This window comes from Cherax quadricarinatus, chromosome 8 (genome assembly GCF_038502225.1).
Source record: "Cherax quadricarinatus isolate ZL_2023a chromosome 8, ASM3850222v1, whole genome shotgun sequence".
NCBI lineage: Eukaryota > Metazoa > Arthropoda > Malacostraca > Decapoda > Parastacidae > Cherax > Cherax quadricarinatus.
This window is the reverse complement of record NC_091299.1, coordinates 5,039,434-5,063,599: the sequence shown is the minus strand read 5'-3', so window position 1 is coordinate 5,063,599 and position 24,166 is coordinate 5,039,434. Positions and strand designations below refer to the sequence as shown.

At 39.2% G+C, this 24,166-nt stretch overlaps 1 protein-coding gene across 1 annotated transcript in view; it reads right to left on the bottom strand.

Moving 5' to 3' along the window:
- Positions 1 to 24,166, bottom strand: part of LOC128685185 (insulin-like growth factor 1 receptor) — a 124,740-nt gene that overhangs the window by 52,447 nt on the left and 48,127 nt on the right. Inside the window, exons 4-8 of the mRNA XM_070082791.1 lie at positions 21,396 to 21,507; positions 21,039 to 21,211; positions 14,800 to 14,958; positions 6,753 to 6,909; positions 272 to 497 (exon numbers count right to left, since the gene is read on the bottom strand). Coding sequence (XP_069938892.1) covers positions 272 to 497; positions 6,753 to 6,909; positions 14,800 to 14,958; positions 21,039 to 21,200 — 704 coding nt within the window. The 5' untranslated portion in view covers positions 21,201 to 21,211; positions 21,396 to 21,507. The remainder of the gene's footprint in view (positions 1 to 271; positions 498 to 6,752; positions 6,910 to 14,799; positions 14,959 to 21,038; positions 21,212 to 21,395; positions 21,508 to 24,166) is intronic.

Genomic DNA, 24,166 nt, shown 5'->3' with positions numbered 1-24,166 from the left:
GGAAGTACAGTGCCTGCACTCTGAAGGAGGGGTGTTAATGTTGCAGTTTAAAAACTGTAGTGTAAAGCACCCTTCTGGCAAGACAGTGATGGAGTGAATAATGGTGAAAGTTTTTCTTTTTCGGGCCACCCTGCCTTGGTGGGAATCGGCCAGTGTGTTAATAATAAAAAAAAAATTAGCTCATGCTTCTTTTACACTTAAAGTGACTCATTATTAATGTTCATACAGGACAGCACTACCTCATGCTTCTTTAGTATGTTAAGTTACTCACAGCATTAACTTAGCTTCTTGAAGAATATCCTCTCTAGCCTGGTAGTCGGTGACTTGCTTCACAGCAACTGGGATGAGGCCTGACTCAAGACGAAGCTGCCCTTTCATTACTATACCAAAGTTGCCCTTACCAAGCTGGCAGCTCTTCTCCAGTAGCAAGTCAGAGCAATCTAAAATGTGTTGACTCGAGATTGTTGCATAGGCATCAGGGGTCCAAAGTGGTAGTCCTGAAGAAAAAAAAAAGAGCTAAGTACACAAGCTTTTTTTTTTTTTTTTTTTTTTTAAATAAACAGAGTAACCTGAAAAAGAAGAAACACTTTCATAAAATTTTCTTCTTTTTACATTTAGTAATTTATACAGGAGAAGTTATGATGAGATATATTACTGATATTTGATATCTGCCCATGTAGTGCTTCCTTTCATTTTCAGAGCAAAGTGGGTTAGAATCCAATGTGTGTTAGAGGTGACTATAATGCCAGGAGATTGGAGCAAGTCTGATTGTTTGAATGTGCATAACTGTAGTACAGATAGGAATGAATGTTGTTGTGAAGAAAAAGGTGGATGTCCTAGCACCACAGAAAACAAAGATAGAAGGGATAGGAAAATTTCAAGAAAGAGGAGTAACAGAGATCTGGAGCTAAAGGAGGAATGGTCATATTAAATGGTTTACTATAGAAAGGAAAGAGAAGATGTAAGTGCTTAATTTAAGAATTGTGGGGATTATGATAAAGGTGGAATATTAGAAGTACAGTGGACCCTCAGCTAATGATGACATTGGCTAGTGATAAAATTGGATAGCGATGCATTTTAGTGTAAAAATATTGGCTCAGCCAATGATGAAAAACCCGGTTAAGGATGATCGTTCTGAACCCGTCTGGCCTGAGTGCGCCTCAGTTGCTCTGCCTTCAGCTAGTGTGCCATTGTTTACAAGCCAGGGCGGATGGTTCCATGCATACATTCGATACATTCTGTATTATTCCATCGTTTTTAGTGCTTCTGCTAAATAAGTCACCATGGGCCCCAAGAAAGCTTCTAGTGCCAACCCTGTGGTAAAAAGGGTGAGGTGTACAATCGAACTGAAGAAAGAGATAATTGCAAAGTATGAAAGTGGAGTGCGTGCCTCCGAGCTGGCCTGGTTGTACAACAAACCCCAATCAACCATTGTTACTATCTTGGCCAACAGAAAGGCAATCAAGGAAGCTGTTGTTGCAAAAGGTGCAAGTATGCTTACAAAACAGAGATCACAAATACTTAAAGATGTGGAGAGACTGATATTGGTGTGGATCAACGACAAATAATTATCAGGAGATAGTGTTTCACAGTCAATCATGTGTGAAAAGGCAAGGCAGTTGCATGACAATTTAATTAAAAAAATGCCTGCAACTAGTGGTGATGTTAGTAAATTTAAGGCCTGCAAAGGTTGGTTTGAGAGATTTAAGAATCGTAGTGGCATACACAGTGTGATAAGGTATGGCAAGGCTGCCAGTTGTGACCAAAAAGCAGCTGAAAAATATGTGCAGGAATTCAAGGAGTACATAGACACTGAAAATTAAAACCCCAATAAGTGTTTAATTGTGACAAAACAGGCCTGTTTTGGAAGAAAATACCAAACAGGACCTACATTACACAGGAGGAAAAAGCACTGCCAGGTCACAAGCCTATGAAAGACAGGCTAATTCTAATGTTTTGTAGTAATGCTAGTGGGGATTGCAAAGTGAAGCCTCTACTCGTGTATCACTCAAACTCCCAGTGTTCAAGAAAAACAGTGTCGTCAAGGCTAATTTGTGTGTGATGTGGAGGGCAAACAGTAAGGCATGGGTCACTAGGGACATTTTCCAGGATTGGTTCTACCATGTGTTTGGCCCCACTGAAAAATTACATCCTGGAAAATAAGCTGGATCTCAAGTGCCTCCTGGTATTAGACAATGCTCCTGCTCATCTTCCAGACTTGCCAGAGCAAACTGCCGGGGAGCTGAGCTTCATCAAAGTGAAGTTTTTGCCTCCTAATACTACTACTCTCCTCTAGCCCATGGACCAGCAGGTCATTTCAAACTTCAAGAAACTGTACACCAAAGCAGTGTTTCAAAAGTGCTTTAAAGTGACCTCAGACACTGAACTGACCCTAAGAGAGTTTTGGAAAGATCACTTTAGTATCCTCAGTTGCATAAACCTTATAGGTAAGGCTTGGGAGGGAGTGACTAACAGAACCTTGAACTATGCTTGGAGGAAACTGTTGCCACACTGTGAACAAGAGGGATTTTGAAGGGTTTGGGGCTAACCCTGAGGAGCCTATACCAGTTGTGGAATCTATTGTGTCATTGGGGAAGTCCATGGGGTTGGAGGTTAGTGGGGAGGATGTAGAAGAGTTGGTGGAGGATGACGATGAAGAACTAACCACTGATGAGCTTCAAGAGTATCTGCAACAGCAAGAGACCACAACTTAGGAAATTGCTTCACAGGAGGGGAGAGAGAGAAGGAGGACGTTGCCTTCTTCAACAATTAAGGACATCTGTACAATGTGGACAAAGGTGCAAGCCTTTATGGAAGAACATCACCCTGACACAGCTATTGCAAGCCATGCTGGTGACTTTTACAATGACAATGTTGTGGCCCATTTTAGGAAAATCTTAAAGGAATACTAGGTACAGAGCTCTATGGACAGATTTTTGGTGCGACAGAGGTCCAGTGACTTGTCAAGTTGTTCCCAGGGGCACTAAAAAAGGGAAGTAACCCCAGAAAAGGACTTGGTACATAAAGTCCTTACGGAAGGAGATTCCTCTTCCAAACAATAATACACCTCCATCTCCTCTCCTCCCATCTCATCACTCATCACATCATCATCAATAAAGGTAAGTGTCATTTATTCTGCATGTAGTATTTATTCTTTATGTAGTATTTATTCTTCATATATCATTGTTTTCTGTGTAGGAAATTGTATATTTCATATGAAAATTTTTTTTTTTTAATACTTTTGGGCATCTGGAACGGATTAATTGGATTTCCATTATTTCTTATGGGGAAAATTAGTTCGGCTAACGATAAAATCGGTTAAGGACAAGCTCTCTGGAACAGATTAAAATAGTTAGCCGAGGATCAACTGTATTAAAGCAAGCATTTATGCACCTGATGGTGAGAGAAATGCAGAGAAGAGTGATTGATATTGGGAGGTGTTAAGTTAATGTTTACAAGTTTTGAACCAGGCAAGAGAATAAGTGTTGAGGGGACCTATATCCTAAACTGTAAGAGGCTGTTGTAGATGGAGTAGCAAATTAAGTTTGGAGTGCTAGAGATGAATGATGATGCTGGGGCTCTAAATAAAGTATATAAAGAGGTTTGGTAATGGTTAGCTAGTACTAATATTAACCCTTTCAGGGTCAAGAGGCCCTCTCCAAAACTTCTCAGGGTCGAAAATTTTTCAGAAAAAAAAAAATAATTTTTTCTTATGAAAATATAGAGAATCTTTTCCTAATCATAATGACACCAAAAGTATGAAATTTGATGGAAAACTTACAGAATTATGCTCTCGCGAAGTTAGCGGTCTCGATGATGTTTATGCATCAGCGATTTTGCCCACTTTGAGCAATATTTTCGGCCAATTCCAGTGTACTAGTCGACAAAAATCATAACTTTCGCTAGAACTCAATTTTTTTTATCGAATGAGCACAACAAACCACCCATTTACCAATTTCAACTATCCAATAAAGTGGTCAGAATTTAGCAATTTTGCCAATTTCACACAAATTTCAAAAGATGCCAATTTCCAAATAGGGTCCAGAATAAACAAGAAAGACATTCCTGGCACTAAAATAACAAGTTCTCTGTTCATTAGTCACATCCCCAGGCCCCTCTTATATTTCTTTGGCTTTTCACTTTGAATTTTTATTCTTACAAAAAATAGAAGATTTACTGTTATGCAGACTACTGCATTAGTGTAGAAATGGTGTAAATAATATCAGCGCACTTGTGAAAGAATATTAGACTCACCAGTTGATGTGTATTGGACGCTTGGCATGATTTGTTTACTTTTGAACTTTGGTAAAAATCGAAGATTTCTCCTACTTTGAGCTCAATTTTAAGTTACTTTTCATTGCAAAACCAATCAAACTCGTCTCAATTTCTGTAATATGTCTTCCATTCTATAAAATGAGACCAGGAAAACTAGAATACCATCATAAATACCATATGAAAATACAGTGCAAAGTCGCTGTTTTAAACCAAAAACACTGTCAAAGTTTTTTTTTCTCATTATGCACTGTGTGCTGCAGGATTTTTTTTCATACTGCACACACTGACCACATAGGGAGAGCTCTTAGCTTGTCAATAAACGTAGGAATCCTTAACCTGTAAATAGCTTGTCAATAAAGCTAGGGATCCTTAACCTAACCTTATCAAACCCTAAAAAAAAAAAAAAAAAAGAGAGACAGACAGACAGAGAGAGAGAGACAGAGAGAGAGAGAGAGAGAGAGAGAGAGAGAGACAGAGAGAGAGACAGAGAGACAGAGAGAGAGACAGAGAGAGAGACAGAGACAGGGAGAGACAAAGAGAGAGAGAGACAAAGAGAGAGAGAGAGAGACAAAGAGAGAGAGAGAGACAGAGAGAGAGAGAGAGACAAAGAGAGAGAGAGAGAGACAAAGAGAGAGAGAGACAGAGAGAGAGAGAGAGAGAGAGAGAATCCCAGAATCACTTGCATATGCAGACGACTGTACAATGACATTCACTTATCCAAGAGAAGAAATGCCAGCTGCTCTAAGCTACATCAATCACCAGCTTAGAGCTATATCAGCTTGGGGAAATAGATGGCAAGTAACATTTGCACATGAGAAAACGCAAATGATGATCGTCTCTAGGCACCATGATCGTAATGCTGGTGCAGTAGTAAGGATGACTGGGAGGGTGTTGGCACCTGGAGAAGCAGTTGATATCCTTGGGGTGAAATATGACTCCAAACTAACCATGAAGAACCATATTGTAAATCTTGCAAACAAGGCAGCCAGGAAGCTTACAGCACTTCGCCGTATCTCACATCTGCTTGACAGTAGGGGTTGCAAGATTCTGTATGAGGCACAAGTACGCTCACACCTTGAGTATGCTCCACTTTCTTGGTTTGCCTGCCCCCCCTCTCATCTGCGACTGCTTGACAGAGTAGAGAACAGAGCAAGACGTCTCATCTCTTGCCTGGACCCATCCTGGATAGATCTGTCATTTCAGCAGAGCCTTCAACATAGGAGGGATGTGGGTGGCCTTACTGTTATGTACAAGGCCAATGTAGGTAACAGCTCTTAGCTTGCCAATAAAGTTAGGAATCCTTAACCTGTAAATAGCTTGTCAATAAAGCTAGGGATCCTTAACCCTGTCAAACCCTGTGTAAAAAAAAAAGAAAAGGAGAGAGAGAGACAGACACAGAGAGAGAGAGAGAGACAGACAGACGGGGGGGGGGGGGGGGGGGGGGTTAGGCGCGAGTTGCATAAACCAACCAACCGAATACACACAGTTTTAGTTCACTCCGGCAAGCCAACTAAAAAAAATCTCATATTTATGTTAATTTATTCTACTGTGGGTATATTTATAATGTTTATAGGTTACATAGCATGTTTATTATATACAGTAATTTTGCAAAAAAATATCACAGATGGATTAAGCAAAATGTCTATATAAACATTTTACACGACATTTAATGCACCTCAAAGCGATTATTATTGTGTTATCATTATCATTATTAATATGGTGTCTTCAAGACTAATAAGACACTCTTAGAGATTTTAATGAGTACCTGCATGCCAGCACATTGCATAAGTTTACTTATCAAAGTATATACAAAATATGAAATAACTTTAAAACACTTGAAATTTTGGAAAGTTTCCAAACATAATAGAAAGATGCGGTGCTCATGGAGAATGTAAACAGGGTGGCATGTGTCATATTAGAAAGACAGGGAGCCATACAGAGTTTTGGTCATAATTTGAAATCTCTATTAGCAGAACGTCGTAAGGCAAAATGCCATAAAGCAGGGCCCTGCTGTATTCTCTTAAAAGATAAGAGAGAGAAAGATTTTGTTTCTTTGCAAAAGAATGTGTTATTACAATTTTGATTTGTTATGTACAAAGAAAGGCACTATCATAATGGGCATTTTGGCCAGACTAATCCTAATACATAATAACTAAAGTCTACACAATATAAGAGTGGTTAACTTTTTAATAAATCTTTATTTTATCTTAATACTAATGTGAGGTAGTCAAGGTGGAGTTTTATAAGAATAATTATCTTGAAATTGCACATGATAAAAACAAGTTAGTAATAAAACAGTAATAAAAACAGTAAGTTTAATTACTCTTACTCTTTCACATGTACACTTGGGTTGCTTCTCTGCCTTGAGATTAGAAGAGGGAGGAGCCAGCCTCCGTCATGCCTTGTACTGAATGATGCATACAGGTTTATTTCCTGACAAAAATAACCTTACTCACTGGTTGTGCACATGCACTCACCTGTGTCATGAAGGTACTGTGGGTTGATAGTTTCTTTAATGGGTTCCTTTCTGGCTTTGATCTTGATAATTACAATTGTGGCAGACACCAGTAGCAGCACTAACACTGTGGGCAGTATTGCCCACAGTGTTATGTTGTGGGCTTTGTCATCCTTATCCTGAGTCAAAATATTCAATGCATTAATAGACCATCATATTAAGTGGTAATATTCCCACTGCAATCAAACAGTTCTTTTACAAATTTAGTTAATATTTTTAGGTGTATAACTACTGTAAGTCACATTTGTACATGTCCAAGTGTGACAAAGTACCATGTGTACATTTTTTAAATAAAAATTAGTCTGTACATTAACTAGTCAATTAAATACAAGACAAATTATATAGCACTAAACTTGTGTATATGCAACTGCCTAGTAAGTGTTACAGTGGCTGATAATTGAGATTTAGCTAAACAAAGTTAATAAAAGTGCAATGATCACCTGTGGGGAATTGTAGCTGGAACTGTGCGAATGAGAGAGAAATGTGTGCAAATTGCGAGAGTTGAGCACTCAAAATGAATGGAATACTGTTTACTGTACTAGCATCACATAAGTGAGTGAAGCACTCATGATAAGTAAAAGGGGTAAATCTGAAGACATAAAAATTATAATAATAATTTTTATCTTCCTAGGTAGTAGGTTGGTAGACAGCAACCGCCCAGGGAGGTACTACCGTCCTGCCGAGTGAGTGTAAAACGAAAGCCTGTAATTGTTTTACATGATGGTAGGATTGCTGGTGTCTTTTTTTCTGTCTCATAAACATGCAAGATTTCAGGTACGTCTTGCTACTTCTGCTTACACTTAGGTCACACTACACATGTACAAGCATATATATACACACACCCCTCTGGGTTTTCTGCTATTTTCTTTCTAGTTCTTGTTCTTCTTTATTTCCTCTTATCTCCATGGGGAAGTGGAACAGAATTCTTCCTCCGTAAGCCATGTGTGTTGTAAGAGGTGACTAAAATGCCGGGAGCAAGGGGCTAGTAACCCCTTCTCCTGTATAAATTACTAAATTTAAAAAGAGAAACTTTTGTTTTTCTTTTTGGGCCACCCTGCCTTGGTGGGATACGGCCGGTTTGTTGAAAGAAGAAAAGAACATGCAAGATTTCAGGTACATCTTGCTACTTCTACTTAAACTTAAGTCACACTACACATACATGTACAAGCGTATATATACATACCCCTCTGGGTTTTCTTCTATTTTCTTTCTAGTTCTTATTCTTGTTTATTTCCTCTTATCTCCATGGGAAAGTGGAACAGAATTCTTCCTCCGTAAGCCATGCGTGTTGTAAGAGGCGACTAAAATGCCAGGAGCAAGGGGCTAGTAACCCCTTCTCCTGTATAAATTACTAAATTTAAAAAGAGAAACTTTCGTTTTTCCTTTTAAGTCACCCCGCCTCGGTGGGATGTGGCCGGTGTGTTGGAAGAAGAAAAGAAGAATTTTTATTTTAACATGATACATGTTTGTATAAAGGAGCATAACAAATGGGTGTACAATGTCAAAAGCCCCTTTATATGCAAAGCATTTCGGGTAAACTTAAGACTAACTTAAGATTAATAAGGCAATATCAGTGTAATAACATGACAAACATGAGACAGTGTGGTTCATTTGGAAATAATACAAATAATGTCAGTACAAACACCTCAGTTTATGCAGACAATTAAGAAAGATGTAGTAACATTCAGAGCAAGATTTTGCAACAGAGTTTTACACTAATTTCACATGAAACTGATCTTTGTTAGTGTGGGTGTTTCTGATTTAGTGGTGGTAAAACCTTCCAATGATGTTACCAAGTGTGTAAGTTAATAATTAAGTCCATATTACCAAGTATATAAGTCAGTATGTTAAGTACACAAGTCAGTACACAAGTCAGTACACAAGTCAGTACACAAGTCAGTACACAAGTCAGTACACAAGTCAGTACACAAGTCAGTACACAAGTCAGTACACAAGTCAGTACACAAGTCAGTACACAAGTCAGTACACAAGCCAGTACATAAGCCAGTACATAAGCCAGTACATAAGCCAGTACATAAGCCAGTACATAAGCCAGTACATAAGCCAGTATATAAACCAGTATATAAGTCAGTATATAAGTCAGTATATAAGTCAGTATATAAGTCAGTATATAAGTCAGTATATAAGTCAGTATATAAGTCAGTATATAAGTCAGTATATAAGTCAGTATGTTAAGTCCATGTTAACAAGTATGTAAGTTAGGATGTTAGGTCCATGTTACCAAGTGTGCCAGTTAGTATATTAAGTCAGGTATCACATAGTGGGCTAAAGGCATGACAGATCATGAAACAAGTCATGCCAGAGTAGATCTAATATCAACAATGCTGTTGAACAAGCTATATACCTCTGAGCATGACATGCCACCAATACTTCTATCACCAAAGAAAATGTGTCAAGGAGGAGCCAGTCTGCTGAGATCACTGCAGTAAGACTAATTGGTCAACTTTAAAATTTAAATGGAAGAACAGGTCAAAAACACTGGATGGCGAAACATCTACAATAAAGATAAGTGGATGTTGCACACATGTCTTAACTTTCACAATGCAGAGCATGCCTAAATTATAGACAACATTTTGGTCAAGAATGAGGTTCATCAAGTCTAAAATAGAGGTTATGTATCTTTATGGCAACTTGTTGGCATAATACCACAGTGATTATAGCAGGTAGATCCAACTAATTGGATGTCCTGACCCTAAGCGAAACAAAGCTGAAGGGGGTAGGGGAGTTTTGGTGGGAGGAAATAAATGGGATTAAATCTGGAGTATCTGAGAGAGTTAGAGCAAAGGAAGGGGTAGCAGTAATGTTGAAGGATCAGTTATGGAAGGAGAAAAGAGAATATGAATGTGTAAATTCAAGAATTATGTGGATTAAAGTAAAGGTTGGATGCGAAAAGTGGGTCATAATAAGTGTGTATGCACCTGAAGAAGAGAGGAATGTAGAGGAGAGAGAGAGATTTTGGGAGATGTTAAGTGAATGTATAGGAGCCTTTGAACCAAGTGAGAGAGTAATTGTGGTAGGGGACCTGAATGCTAAAGTAGGAGAAACTTTTAGAGAGGGTGTGGTAGGTAAGTTTGGGGTGCCAGGTGTAAATGATAATGGGAGCCCTTTGATTGAACTTTGTATAGAAAGGGGTTTAGTTATAGGTAATACATATTTTAAGAAAAAGAGGATAAATAAGTATACAAGATATGATGTAGGGCAAAATGACAGTAGTTTGTTAAATTATGTATTGGTAGATAAAAGACTGTTGAGTAGACTTCAGGATGTACATGTTTAAAGAGGGGCCACAGATATGTCAGATCACTTTCTAGTTGTAGCTACACTGAGAGTAAAAGGTAGATGGGATACAAGGAGAATAGAAGCATCAGGGAAGAGAGAGGTGAAGGTTTATTAACTAAAAGAGGAGGCAGTTAGGGTAAGATATAAACAGCTATTGGAGGATAGATGGGCTAATGAGAGCATAGGCAATGGGGTCGAAGAGGTATGGCGTAGGTTTAAAAATGTAGTGTTAGAGTGTTCAGCAGAAGTTTGTGGTTACAGGAAAGTGGGTGCGGGAGGGAAGAGGAGCAATTGGTGGAATGATGATGTAAAGAGAGTAGCAAGGGAGAAAAAGTTAGCATATGAGAAGCTTTTACAAAGTAGAAGTGATGCAAGGAGGGAAGAGTATATGGAGAAAAAGAGAGGTTAAGAGAGTGGTGAAGCAATGCAAAAAGAGAGCAAATGAGAGAGTGGGTGAGATGTTATCAACAAATTTTGTTGAAAATAAGAAAAAGTTTTGGAGTGAGATTAACAAGTTATGGAAGCCTAGAGAACAAATGGATTTGTCAGTTAAAAATAGGAGAGGAGAGTTATTAAATGGAGAGTTAGAGGTATTGGGAAGATGGAGGGAATATTTTGAGGAATTGTTAAATGTTGATGAAGATAGGGAAGCTGTGATTTCGTGTATAGGGCAAGGAGGAATAACATCTTGTAGGAGTGAGGAAGAGCCAGTTGTGAGTGTGGGGGAAGTTCGTGAGGCAGTAGGTAAAATGAAAGGGGGTAAGGCAGCCGGGATTGATGGGATAAAGATAGAAATGTTAAAAGCAGGTGGGGATATAGTTTTGGAGTGGTTGGTGCAATTATTTAATAAATGTATAGAAGAGGGTAAGGTACCTAGGGATTGGCAGAGTGCATGCATAGTTCCTTTGTATAAAGGCAAAGGGGACAAAAGAGAGTACAAAAATTATAGGGGGATATAGTTTTGGAGTGGTTGGTGCAATTATTTAATAAATGTATGGAAGAGGGTAAGGTACCTAGGGATTGGCAGAGAGCATGCATAGTTCCTTTGTATAAAGGCAAAGGGGATAAAAGAGAGTGCAAAAATTATAGGGGGATAAATCTGTTGAGTATACCTGGTAAAGTGTATGGTAGAGTTATAATTGAAAGAATTAAGAGTAAGACGGAGAATAGGATAGCAGATGAACAAGGAGGCTTTAGGAAAGGTAGAGGGTGTGTGGACCAGGTGTTTACAGTGAAACATGTAAGTGAACAGTATTTGGATAAGGCTAAAGAGGTCTTTGTGGCATTTATGGATTTGGAAAAGGCATATGACAGGGTGGATAGGGGGGCAATGTGGCAGATGTTGCAAGTGTATGGTGTAGGAGGTAGGTTACTGAAAGCAGTGAAGAGTTTTTATGAGGATAGTGAGGCTCAAGTTAGAGTACGTAGGAAAGAGGGAAATTTTTTCCCAGTAAAAGTAGGCCTTAGACAAGGATGTGTGATGTCACCGTGGTTGTTTAATATATTTATAGATGGGGTTGTAAGAGAAGTAAATGCGAGGGTCTTGGCAAGAGGCGTGGAGTTAAAAGATAAAGAATCACACACAAAGTGGGAGTTGTCACAGCTGCTCTTTGCTGATGACACTGTGCTCTTGGGAGATTCTGAAGAGAAGTTGCAGTGATTGGTGGATGAAATTGGGTAGGGTGTGCAAAAGATAATTAAAAGTGAATACAGGAAAGAGTAAGGTTATGAGGATAACAAAAAGATTAGGTGATGAAAGATTGGATATCAGATTGGAAGGAGAGAGTATGGAGGAGGTGAACGTATTCAGATATTTGGGAGTGGACGTGTCAGCGGATGGGTCTATGAAAGATGAGGTGAATCATAGAATTGATGAGGGAAAAAGAGTGAGTGGTGCACTTAGGAGTCTGTGGAGACAAAGAACTTTGTCCTTGGAGGCAAAGAGGGGAATGTATGAGAGTATAGTTTTACCAACGCTCTTATATGGGTGTGAAGCGTGGGTGATGAATGTTGCAGCGAGGAGAAGGCTGGAGGCAGTGGAGATGTCATGTCTGAGGGCAATGTGTGGTGTGAATATAATGCAGAGAATTCATAGTTTGGAAGTTAGGAGGAGGTGTGGGATTACCAAAACTGTTGTCCAGAGGGCTGAGGAAGGGTTGTTGAGGTGGTTCGGACATGTAGAGAGAATGGAGCGAAACAGAATAACTTCAAGAGTGTATCAGTCTGTAGTGGAAGGAAGGCGGGGTAGGGGTCGGCCTAGGAAAGGTTGGAGGGAGGGGGTAAAGGAGGTTTTGTGTGCGAGGGGCTTGGACTTCCAGCAGGCATGCGTGAGCGTGTTTGATAGGAGTGAATGGAGACAAATGGTTTTTAATACTTGACGTGCTGTTGGAGTGTGAGCAAAGTAACACTTATGAAGGGATTCAGGGAAACCGGCAGGCCGGACTTGAGTCCTGGAGATGGGAAGTACAGTGTCTGCACTCTGAAGGAGGGGTGTTAATGTTGCAGTTTAAAAACTGTAGTGTAAAGCACCCTTCTGGCAAGACAGTGATGGAGTGAATGATGGTGAAAGTTTTTCTTTTTCGGGCCACCCTGCCTTGGTGGGAATCGGCCAGTGTGATAATAAAAAAAAAAATAAAAAGTCTGTTGAGTCCTAGGTAGTAGGTTGGTAAACAGCAACCGCCCAAGGAGGTACTACCGTCCTGCCAAGTGAGTGTACGACGAACACCTGTAATTGTTTTACATGATGGTAGGATTGCTGGTGTCTTTTGTCTGTTTCATAAACATGCAAGATTTCAGGTATGTCTTGTTACTTCTACTTGCACTTAGGTCACACTACACATACATGTACAAGCATTTATATACACACCCCTCTAGGTATTCTTCTATTTTCTCTTTAGTTCTTGTTCTTGTTAATTTCCTCTTATCTCCATGGGGAAGTGAAACAGAATTCTTCCTCCGTAAGCCATGCGTGTTGTAAGAGGCGACTAAAATGCGGGGAGCAAAGGGCTAGTAACCCCTTCTCCTGTATAAATTACTAAATTTAAGAGAAACTTTCGTTTTTCTTTTTGGGCCACCCTGCCTTGGTGGGATACGGCTGGTGTGTTGAAAGAAAGAAGTCTGTTGAGTATACCTGGTAAAGTGTATGGTAGTTATTATTGAAAGAATTAAGAGTAAGACGGAGAATAGGATAGCAGATGAACAAGGAGGCTTTAGGAAAGGTAGGGGGGTGTGGACCAGGTGTTTACAGTGAAACATATAAGTGAACAGTATTTAGATAAGGCTAAAGAGGTCTTTGTGGCATTTATGGATTTGGAAAAGGCGTATGACAGGGTGGATAGGGGGGTAATGTGGCAGATGTTGCAGGTGCATGGTGTAGGAGGTAGGTTACTGAAAGCAGTGAAGAGTTTTTATGAGGATAGTGAGGCTCAAGTTAGAGTATGTAGGAAAGAGGGAAATTATTTCTCAGTAAAAGTAGGCCTTAGACAAGGATGTGTGATGTCACCATGGTTGTTTAATATATTTATAGTTGGGGTTGTACGAAAAGTAAATGCGAGGGTCTTGGCAAGAGGTGTGGAGTTAAAAGATAAAGAATCACACATGAAGTGGGAGTTGTCACAGTTGCTCTTTGCTGATGACACTGTGCTCTTGGGAGATTCTGAAGAGAAGTTGCAGAGATTGGTGGATGAATTTGGTAGGGTGTGCAAAAGAAGAAAATTAAAAGTGAATACAGGAAAGAGTAAGGTTATGAGGATAACAAAAAGATTAGGTGATGAAAGATTGGATATCAGATTGGAGGGAGAGAGTATGGAGGAGGTGAATGTATTCAGATATTTGGGAGTGGACGTGTCAGCGGATGGGTCTATGAAGGATGAGGTGAATCATAGAATTGATGAGGGGAAAAGGGTGAGTGGTGCACTTAGGAGTCTGTGGAGACAAAGAACTTTGTCCTTGGAGGCAAAGAGGGGAATGTATGAGAGTATAGTTTTACCAATGCTCTTATATGGGTGTGAAGCATGGGTGATGAATGTTGCAGCGAGGAGAAGGCTGGAGGCAGTGGAGATGTCATGTCTGAGGGCAATGTGTGGTGTGAATATAATGTAGAGAATTCGTAGTTTGGAAGTTAGGAGGAGGTGCGGGATTACCAAAACTGTTGTCCAGAGGGCTGAGGAAGGGTTGTTGAGGTGGTTCGAACATGTAGAGAGAATGGAGTGAAACAGAGTGACTTCAAGAGTGTATCAGTCTGTAGTAGAAGGAAGGCGGGGTAGGGGTCGGCCTAGAAAAGGTTGGAGGGAGGGGGTAAAGGAGGTTTTGTGTGCGACGGGCTTGGACTTCCAGCAGGCATGCGTGAGCATGTTTGATAGGAGTGAATGGAGACAAATGTTTATTAATACTTGACGTGCTGTTGGAGTGCGAGCAAAGTAACATTTATGAAGGGGTTCAGGGAAACCGGCAGGCCGGACTTGAGTCCTGGAGATGGGAAGTACAGTGCCTGCACTCTGAAGGAGGGGTGTTAATATTGCAATTTAAAAACTGTAGTGTAAAGCACCCTTCTGGCAAGACAGTGATGGAGTGAATGATGGTGAAAGTTTTTCTTTTTCGGGCTACCCTGCCTTGGTGGGAATCGGCCAGTGTGATGATAATAAAATAGATCCAACTAATTTAAAGGACTGATATAAAACAAATTAATACAAGTTGTCATATGTACTAACCTCAATACTGAAGGACACTTTCTGTGACAAATCGTTAGAAAAATCAGCATCTCGTGTATATGCTTGTACACTGAGCCAGTATTGTGAAGGATCCATCAGGGTTACATTAAGAACATAAGTGTTGTTGTTTTCTTTAAAAAACTGTGAACTTACACATCTCTGAAATAAATAAAGACATAAAAACAACAGAAACAGTTTAATAATCAAAATGTAAAAACTGGATGTACTGTATACCTTGAGAGGGTTTTGGGGGCCAATGCCCTCATGGCCCAGTCTATGACCAGGCCTCCTGGTGGATCAGGGCCTGATCAACTACGCTGTTACTGCTGGCCACACAAACTGACGTACGAACCACAACCCAGCTGTTCAAGTACTGACTTCAGGTGCCTGTCCAGAGCCTTCTTGAAGACAGTCATGGGTCTATTGGTAATCCCCCTTATGTATGCTGAGAGGCAGTTGAACAGTCTTGGGCCCCTGACACTTACTGTGTTGTCATTTAGCATACTCATGGCACCCCTGGTTTTCACTAGGGGGGAATGTTGCACCACCTGCTGAGTCTTTTGCTATCATAGGGAGTGATTTTCATGTGCACATTTGGTGCTAATCCGTCTAGGATTTTCTAACTGTATATTATCATGCATCTTTTTTGCCTGCATTCCAGGGAATACAAGTCAAGGAACTTCAACCATTCCCAGTAATTTAAGTGTTTTATCGTACTTATGTGCCGTGAAGGTTCTCTGTACATTCTTTAGGTGAGCAATTTCACCTGCCTTGAAAGGCATTGCCAGTATACAGCAACATTCCAGCCTAGAGAGAACAAGTAATCTGAAGAGAATCACGAGCTCAGCATCCTTAGGTTTGAAGATTCTCATTGCAAATCCTATCATTTTTTCTAGCAGATGTGATGAATATATTGTTGTGATCGTTGAAAGTGACATCCTCTGACATCACTCCCAGGTCCTTCACAATAGTTTTCCACTCTACTGTGTAGTTAGAACTTGCTTTATACCCCGATGCAGTTTTAATTTCCTCAAGTTGTCCATATCAAAGTAATTAAAATTTCTCTTCACTGAACTTCATTTTGTTTTCTGCAGCCCATTTAATGATGTGGGTGATGTCCACTTGGAGTCTTGCAGTGTCTTCAATGGAGGACATTGTCATGCAAATTTGGGTGTCACCTGCAAAGGCAGATACACGCTGTGGCTTACATCTCTGTCTATGTCAGATATGAGGAACAGAGCTTTTCACTGTAGCTGCCTCAGACTTTACTCTGTTTACTGTTACCCTTTGTGTTTTATTTGTTAGGAAGTTATAGATCCATCAACCAACTTTTCCTGTTATTCCTTTAACATGCATGTTGTGTGCTATTGCACCACGGTCGCACTTGTCGAAGACTTTCACAAAGTCTGTGTATGCTACATCTGCATTTTGCTCGACCTCTAGAGCATCCAGTACCTTGTCATAGTGGTCCAGCAGTTGGGACAGGCAGGAGCAGCCTGCTCTAAACCCATGTTGCCTTTGGTTGTGTAACTGATGGATATCTAGATGAGTGGCAGACAATGCAACATCCCCCCAATGAAAAGCAGGGGTGTCACTAGCACGTTAAGAGACCATACAATAAGTGTCAGGGGCCCGAGACTGTTCAACTGCCTCCCAGCATACATAAGGGGGATTACCAACAGACCCCTGGCAGTCTTCAAGCTGGCACTGGACAAGCACCTAAAGTCGGTTCCTGACCAGCCAGGTTGTGGCTCGTACGTTGGTTTGCGTGCAGCCAACAGCAACAGCCTGGTTGATCAGGCTCTGATCCACCAGGAGGCCTGGTCACAGACCGGGCCGTGGGGGCGTTGAGCCCCGGAACTCTCTCCAGGTAAACTCCAGGTTTCAAAGATTTTTATGATGTGGGACGTTAGTGCTATTGGTCTGTAATTCTTCGGTATTGCTCTACTGTCACCTTTGTGAAGTGGGGCTATGTCAGTTGTTTTTAGTGACTGTGGGATGACCACTGTGTTCAGGCTCCGTCTCCACAGAATGCCAAAGGCAAGTGAAAGGGAGTTCTTGATAAACATGGAGTTCCACGAGTCTGGGCCTGGGGCAGAGTGCATGGGCATGTCATTTATTGCCTTTTTGAAGTCATGTGTTAGGATAATATTAGAAATGCTTGAGCAGACCAAATTCTGAGTCTTGGTCATAAAAAATTTTTTTATGTCATCGACTCTTATTCTGGTTAGCAGCTCACTAAACACTGAGTTATACTGGGATTTTAGTAGCTCACTAATTTCCTTGTCATCTGTATAAGTCCCATCACATCTAAGCAGGGGTCCAATGCTGGATGTTGTTTTTACTTTAGATTTGAAATAGGAAAGAAATATTTTGTTTCTTTCAATTTTATTTATGGCTTTTAGTTCTTCCTGAGCTTCATGTCTCCTCCAAGATTTCTTAGGTTTAAGTTCGATATTTGATATTTTTGACCAGTGCCACCCTTTGTGTATCAGATATACTATCTCCTTTCAGCAGCTCTGTGATTCTTTGTCTTTGTCTGTATAGGGAGCATCTCTCTCTTTCTAATTTATAACTTCTCTTCCTCTTTCTTTCATTCTCATGTAATTTTTAGAAGGAATGATGCTCTGTAAAATTATCATTATTATTACCCACAAGGGTCGTTAATAGCTACAGAGTGAAGGCAAACAAAAGTAAAAATTTTCTACTTAAGTAACTGGTGTTTGACCAGAGAAAACGTAATTCTTCCAACAAATCTCATATTTATGTCAATTTTTATACTGTGGGTGTATCATGTTTATATGTTACATAGTGTGTTTATTATATAATTTAAAAAAATATCATAAATGTATTAATGGAACTATCTATATTAACGTAATATATGACATTTAATGCGCCCAAGAGATTATTATATGGCTTCAAGAGTAAAGAGATTTAGTAATTTTAATGTGTACCTGCATGCCAGCACAGTGTGTAAGTTTATTTAGGTACAGGTACACAAGTATAATTAATTATCAGATTACATTATACAATACACAATAACTTTAAAACACTTGAAATTTTGGAAAATTTCCAGAGAGATGTGCTCACGGAGTATGTAAACAAACCAGATGGGGGCACACCGTATTTGAAAGACTGTTCCAGGTATAGTAAGTTTAAGTCATAATTTGAAATCGCTGTATTAGCAGAATGCCTTAAGGCGAAACGCTGTTAAGCTGGGCCATACTGTATTGTAAACAAAATAATGATGAAAATATTAGTGCAGTTATTGTGTTGAATACAACAAGTGTACACATATACATTATGCATTATATTGGTCTCGCAGGCCACAAACATTACTGTAAAAAACAAAATTAGAAAAGAAAAAAGGAACAAAACAATAAAATAAAAAATGCAACTTTATGGAAGTCGCCAATGTTGCCGCCACCCAGTCATTGAGGGTCAATTTCAAGCCTCTATATCTTGGAAACTACCGATCGGAAAACTTTTTTTTATTTTATTGCCTATAGAAAAATGTTATCTTTAATTCCATAAGAATTTTTCTTTTTGTTTTTTTTTTCAAAATTCTTGGGCACTGGCTGTCACTCTGAGATTTGGCCTCTGGACCCTGAAAGGGTTAAAATATTTTCTTCCTTAGCTAGTGGTGAATATATTTAGTGTAAGAGGTCTGAATAAATGAAGAATGGGTGTAACTGAAAAACCACTGCATGAGCAAAACGTCATAAAGCGAAGCGTTGTAAAGTGGGGGCCCACTTGTATGTATCAGCTATTATAAGTATTATAATGATTATACAGTGGAACCTCTACTTATGAGTGTCCCAATGTGTGAGTTTTTCAAGATACAAGCAGTCACTCTGTTGATTTTTTGCTTCTGGATGCGAGCTAAATTTCCAGATGCGACGCTGGTGAAGGACTCTTGCACTTGATCTAGAGAATTGGATCTCAGTTGTTTTTTGGACTATCTTACTGAAACTTGGGCAATGTATGATGGTAAGATGTTTCTTAATGTACACCAAAACTGAAAGAAATTATACCATAAATAACAGAGTTCACTTCTCAGCCATTAGCCGCCCCTTAGCGGTATAGTTTTGTATGGTTTTCATGGTTGTATTCTTGTTTTTTTTGGTCTCATTTGATAGAATGGAAGATTTATTACAGAAATAGATATGAATTTGATTGGTTTCACTACAAAAAGTACCTTGAAATTGAGCTTAAAGTAACAGAAATGTTCAATTCTTTGGCAATGTTCAAGAGTAAACAAATGACGTCACCATCCAATACTTGTCCAATTTGCCAGTAAAATATGCAGTCATAAATAAGGTTATTCAGGTATACACAAATACAGTTACACAGATTATCATACATAGCAGCATAAGTGTAGAGAATCTAGGATAACCCCAAAAAGTCAGACAGTGACTTATTTCTACTGGGGTCCTTTAACACATTATTATTATTATACTATAATGGGTTGACATCATTTATACAATTACACCTACCATCCGACTTATGACCTGCTCGACTTACGATCACTCGACTTACGACTGTCTTTTGTGCCAAATTTCTGGGAAATAAACAACTATTTGTGTTGTACACAGTGTTTATCCTAAACCTTACAGTATAAAATACAGTACAAACAACATAAAAAGTAAAGTAAAACATGAAATACCAAAATAAAACAATAAAATAAAGTCATTACAAAAATGTTTTGTTGATATTCAGTAGTAAAGTTCGACTTACGACCATTTCGACTTACGACCATTTCGAATTACGACCGGTTTCTCGGAACCGAATTCGGTCGTAAGTCGGATGGTAGGTGTATTACAATAATGCTGCAGTCTGCATAACAGTAAATCTTCTATTTTTTCTGCGAATAAAAATTCAAAATGGTAAGCAAGAGTATTATTATAAGAATACGTATGTACTAATAAATAATAATTAATAATAATAATAATAATAACAATAATACATATAATAATATGTAATACTACAATAATAATTACAATAATATGTATGTTCGTACTATGTAAAATAAGTTAGTTTGAGCATGCCACCACAAATGGTAGTGCATATCAAAACAAAGCTTGACAGTCCACATGTGCTAACAGAGCTTGCATCGTGGTTGAAGGAATTTTCATGTTTCCTTATGTTTCTTGCAGTTATTTTGCAAAATTTCTTGTTTCTAACCATGGGTCCTAAGAAAGCAAGTCCACAGGAGAATGCCGAGAAGAAAAAGAGGACGATTACCATATAGTGTAGGAATTAAGTGTACATAGAATTAAGAGTGACAAAGTGTATCATTAAGAGTGTAGGAATTAAGTGTACATAGCATTAAGAGTGTAGCAATTAAGCAATTATGTGATAGAAAAAGGAAGAAACGAAATGAACTGAGAGCATACGCTGCTGTGCCCAGCATCTCTTTTCCATCTCCAAGGTAAATGCTGTAGTACTACATAATTTCTTTACATTGTTTTTGTTTTCCTCATGAAACTACATAGTAATATAATGCAGTCTGTCTCACAAACACTGTTTTCTGTTATAATAAGAGCATGGGAAGGTATGTAGTCATGACGCTTTGGTGGCTGTGCTGCTGCCGCACACTACCACTCCTCGCAAACATAATGCCTTTTTTTCTTTCATTCTAGTGTATATCATGTTTCTATGTTATTAATAACATTTATTACGTCATATTACATGAATTGTGATAGATAAGTAAGCTGTAGAGTTGATATTAGGGAACTACTGAGTATTTTGTTGTGCCTGGAATTCAGCTGGAACAGATTAATTCCATTTCAATTAATTTAAATGAGGAAAACTGACTTAACAAATGAGCAAATTGAAATGCGAGCAAGGTCACAGAACAGATTAAACTCCTGAGTAGAGGTTCCACTGAACAACATTTTTACATTTTATATAACTAATCTAACACAATAAAACAATGTTGTGTAATGTTAAGCTAATTTAAGACTGCCTGAAATCCTTGGCATAACCTGGGTCATTCTTGTAAATCTGTTTAACATGTCACTGACTCCTGTAACATTGTATATTTATTGAAAATAAACTTTTTATTTTCATAAAAATAATTTGAGTCATTATAGCAATATTTAAAGTCGTCAAAAATGCTTGAAAATAATTAGCAAAAGACTACATAAAAAAATTGTGTGTTATTCAAATTTTTAAAATCACTCTCCCTCCTTCCTCAATGAAAACTGAATTACATAAAATGAGTGAAGATCACTGACCTGATGATCACTGACTTGGTGAGGTGACCAGTGCACGTGAACACTGTTTGGCTGAAGAGTCAGTATGAAGGCAATAATTTGACCATTAGGGTCAGCTGGGACTGACCAAGTAACTACAACCTCTGACCTGGTCTGGTTAACTATTCTTAAGCCACTAATCATACTACCTTCAGCTGAAAAGTCAACAAAAAATGTATTTTGGAAAAACTTCATTAATTTTACAGGCTAGGATGCTGACTCTCATATATATTGCAGATATAAATATATGTAAAAATTAACAATAATTTAATTAAATAAATTTAGCACAAAACACCTCACTGTATTTAAAATACAGAGATATTAAATGCAAAAACTTACACAATTTAGTAGTAGTTTCCACAATTTTTGCTGGGTGAAGGGAGCATAGAGCACATAGCCTCGTTTCACTGGACAATGAGCAATTATGTGTAGGTTCATGACAGGCAGTTACCTACCACCCACAATCACAAACACATGTACGCATACCAACACCACCGTCGTTGCCAGAGTTGTGGGCATAAATACATTATTATTATTATTATTAATATTATAATTAGCATTTACAGCAACAGTTTAAAGACTGTGTAGTGTTCAATGGATGGGAAGCGAACCTAAGGAGTGGGGGATGAGTGGGGGAGCGAGATATATTGGTGAGGATGTATTATGGAAGAGTGTAGCGTTCCGCTAATATGGACATTTCAAATTCTGACCAAAACTCACTTTACGGCTCCCTGTACCTGACTTTCTTATATGGTCACAGTGCCCCACCTAGTTTGTTTACATTTTTTGTGAGCTCTGTAAGCACCACCTCTCTATTATGTCTGGAAACTTCAAAATTTCAAGTGTTTTTAAAAGTTATTTCACATTTTATATACAGTGGACCCCTGCATAACGATATTAATCCGTGCATGAGAGCTCATTGTTATGCGAAATTATCGTTATGCGGATGAATTTTCCCCATAAGAAATAATGGAAATCAAATTAATCCGTGCAAGACACCCCAAAGTATGAAAAAAAAATATTTTTACCACATGAAATATTAATTTTAATACACACAAACTGAAAAAGGCATGCACAATTACATGACACTTAACTTTATTGAAGATCTGGTGATGATTGATGGGATGGGAGCAGGAGAGAGTCTTAATGTTTAGAAGGGGAATCCCTTTCCATTAAGACTTGAGGTGTCAAGTCCTTTTCTGGGGTTACTTCCCTTCTTCTTTTAATGCCACTAGGACCAGCTTCAGAGTCACTGGACTTCTGTCGCACAACATATCTGTCCATAGTGGCCTGTACCTCTCGTTCCTTTATGACTTCCCTAAAGTGTTTCACAACATTGTCAGTGTAATAGTCACCAGCACGGCTTGCAATAGCTGTGTGAGGGTGATTTTCATCCATAAAGGTTTGCACTTTCAGCCACATTGCACAGATTTCCTTAATCTTTGTAGTAGACAACTTCTTCAATTTCTCTCTCCCCTCCTCCGAACCAGTTTCCTCAGGTCTGGCCTCTTGCTGTTGAAGTTGATCTATCAGCTCATCAGTGGTTAGTTCTTCATTGTCCTCCTCCACCAACTCTTCCACATCATCCCCACTAACCTCCAACCCCAAGGACTTCCCCAATGCCACAACTGATTCCTCAACTGGCATACTCCTCTTAGGGTTAGCCTCAAATCCTTCAAAATCCCTTTTGTCTACACATTCTGGCCACAGTTTCTTCCAAGCAGAGTTCAAGGTCCTCTTAGTCACTCCCTCCCAAGCCTTACCTATAAGGTTTACACAATTGAGGATATTAAAGTGATCTCTCCAAAACTCTCTTAGAGTCAGTTGAGTTTCTGAGGTCACTACAAAGCACCTTTCAAACAGAGCTTTTGTGTACAGTTTTTTGAAGTTTGCAATAACCTGCTGGTCCATGGGCTGCAGGAGAGGAGTGGTATTAGGAGGCAAAAACTTCACCTTAATGAACTTCATGTCTCCATAAAGTCGCTCTGCCACGTCTGTAGGATGACCAGGGGCATTGTCTAACACCAGGAGGCACTTAAGGTTTAATTTATTTTCAGTTAGGTAATCTTTCACATTGGGGGCAAATGCATGGTGTAACCAGTCATAGAAAAAGTCCCTAGTGACCCATGCCTTACTGTTTGCCCTCCACAGCACACACAAATTAGCCTTGAGGATATTCTTTTGTCTGAACGCTCTGGGAGTTTCTGAGTGATACACTAATAAAGGCTTCACTTTGCAATCACCAGTAGCATTGGAACACATCAACAGAGTAAGCCTGTCTTTCATATGCTTATGTCCTGGAAGTGCCTTTTCCTCCTCAGTAATGTAGGTCCTGCTTGGCATTTTCTTCCAAAACAGGCCTGTTTCATCACAATTAAACACTTGTTCAGGTTTCAGTCCTTCACTTTCTATGTACTCCTTGAATTCCTGCACATATTTTTCAGCTGCTTTGTGGTCCGAACTGGCAGCCTCACCATGCCTTATCACACTATGTATGCCACTACGCTTCTTAAATCTCTCAAACCAACCTTTGCTGGCCTTAAATTCACTCACATCATCACTAGTTGCTGGCATTTTTTTAATTAAATCCTGATGCAACTTCCTAGCCTTTTCATTTATGATCACTTGAGAGATGCTATCTCCTGCTATCTGTTTTTCATTTATCCACACCAATAAGAGTCTCTCAACATCTTCCATCACTTGTGATCTCTGTTTCGAAAACACAGTTGAACCTTTGGCAAGAACAGCTTCCTTGATTGCCTTTTTGTTGTCCACAATAGTAGCGATGGTTGACTGGGGTTTATTATACAACCTGGCCAGCTCGGAGACACGCACTCCACTTTCATACTTATCAATGATCTTTCTTCATCTCTATAGTAATTCTCACCCTTATTCCTGTAGGGTTGGCACTAGAAGCTTTCTTGGGGCCCATGGTCACTTATTTTGCAGATAAAATCACCAAAAACACTGTAATAATACAAAATATCCCGATTGTATGCTTGGATGTTACCGCGGAGGCTGGCTGGTAAACAATGCCACCGGCGGAACATGTGAGGGTGGCTAAGGCCGCACATTAGATGCGTCTAGGACGAGCAGCGTTGAGCGGGTTT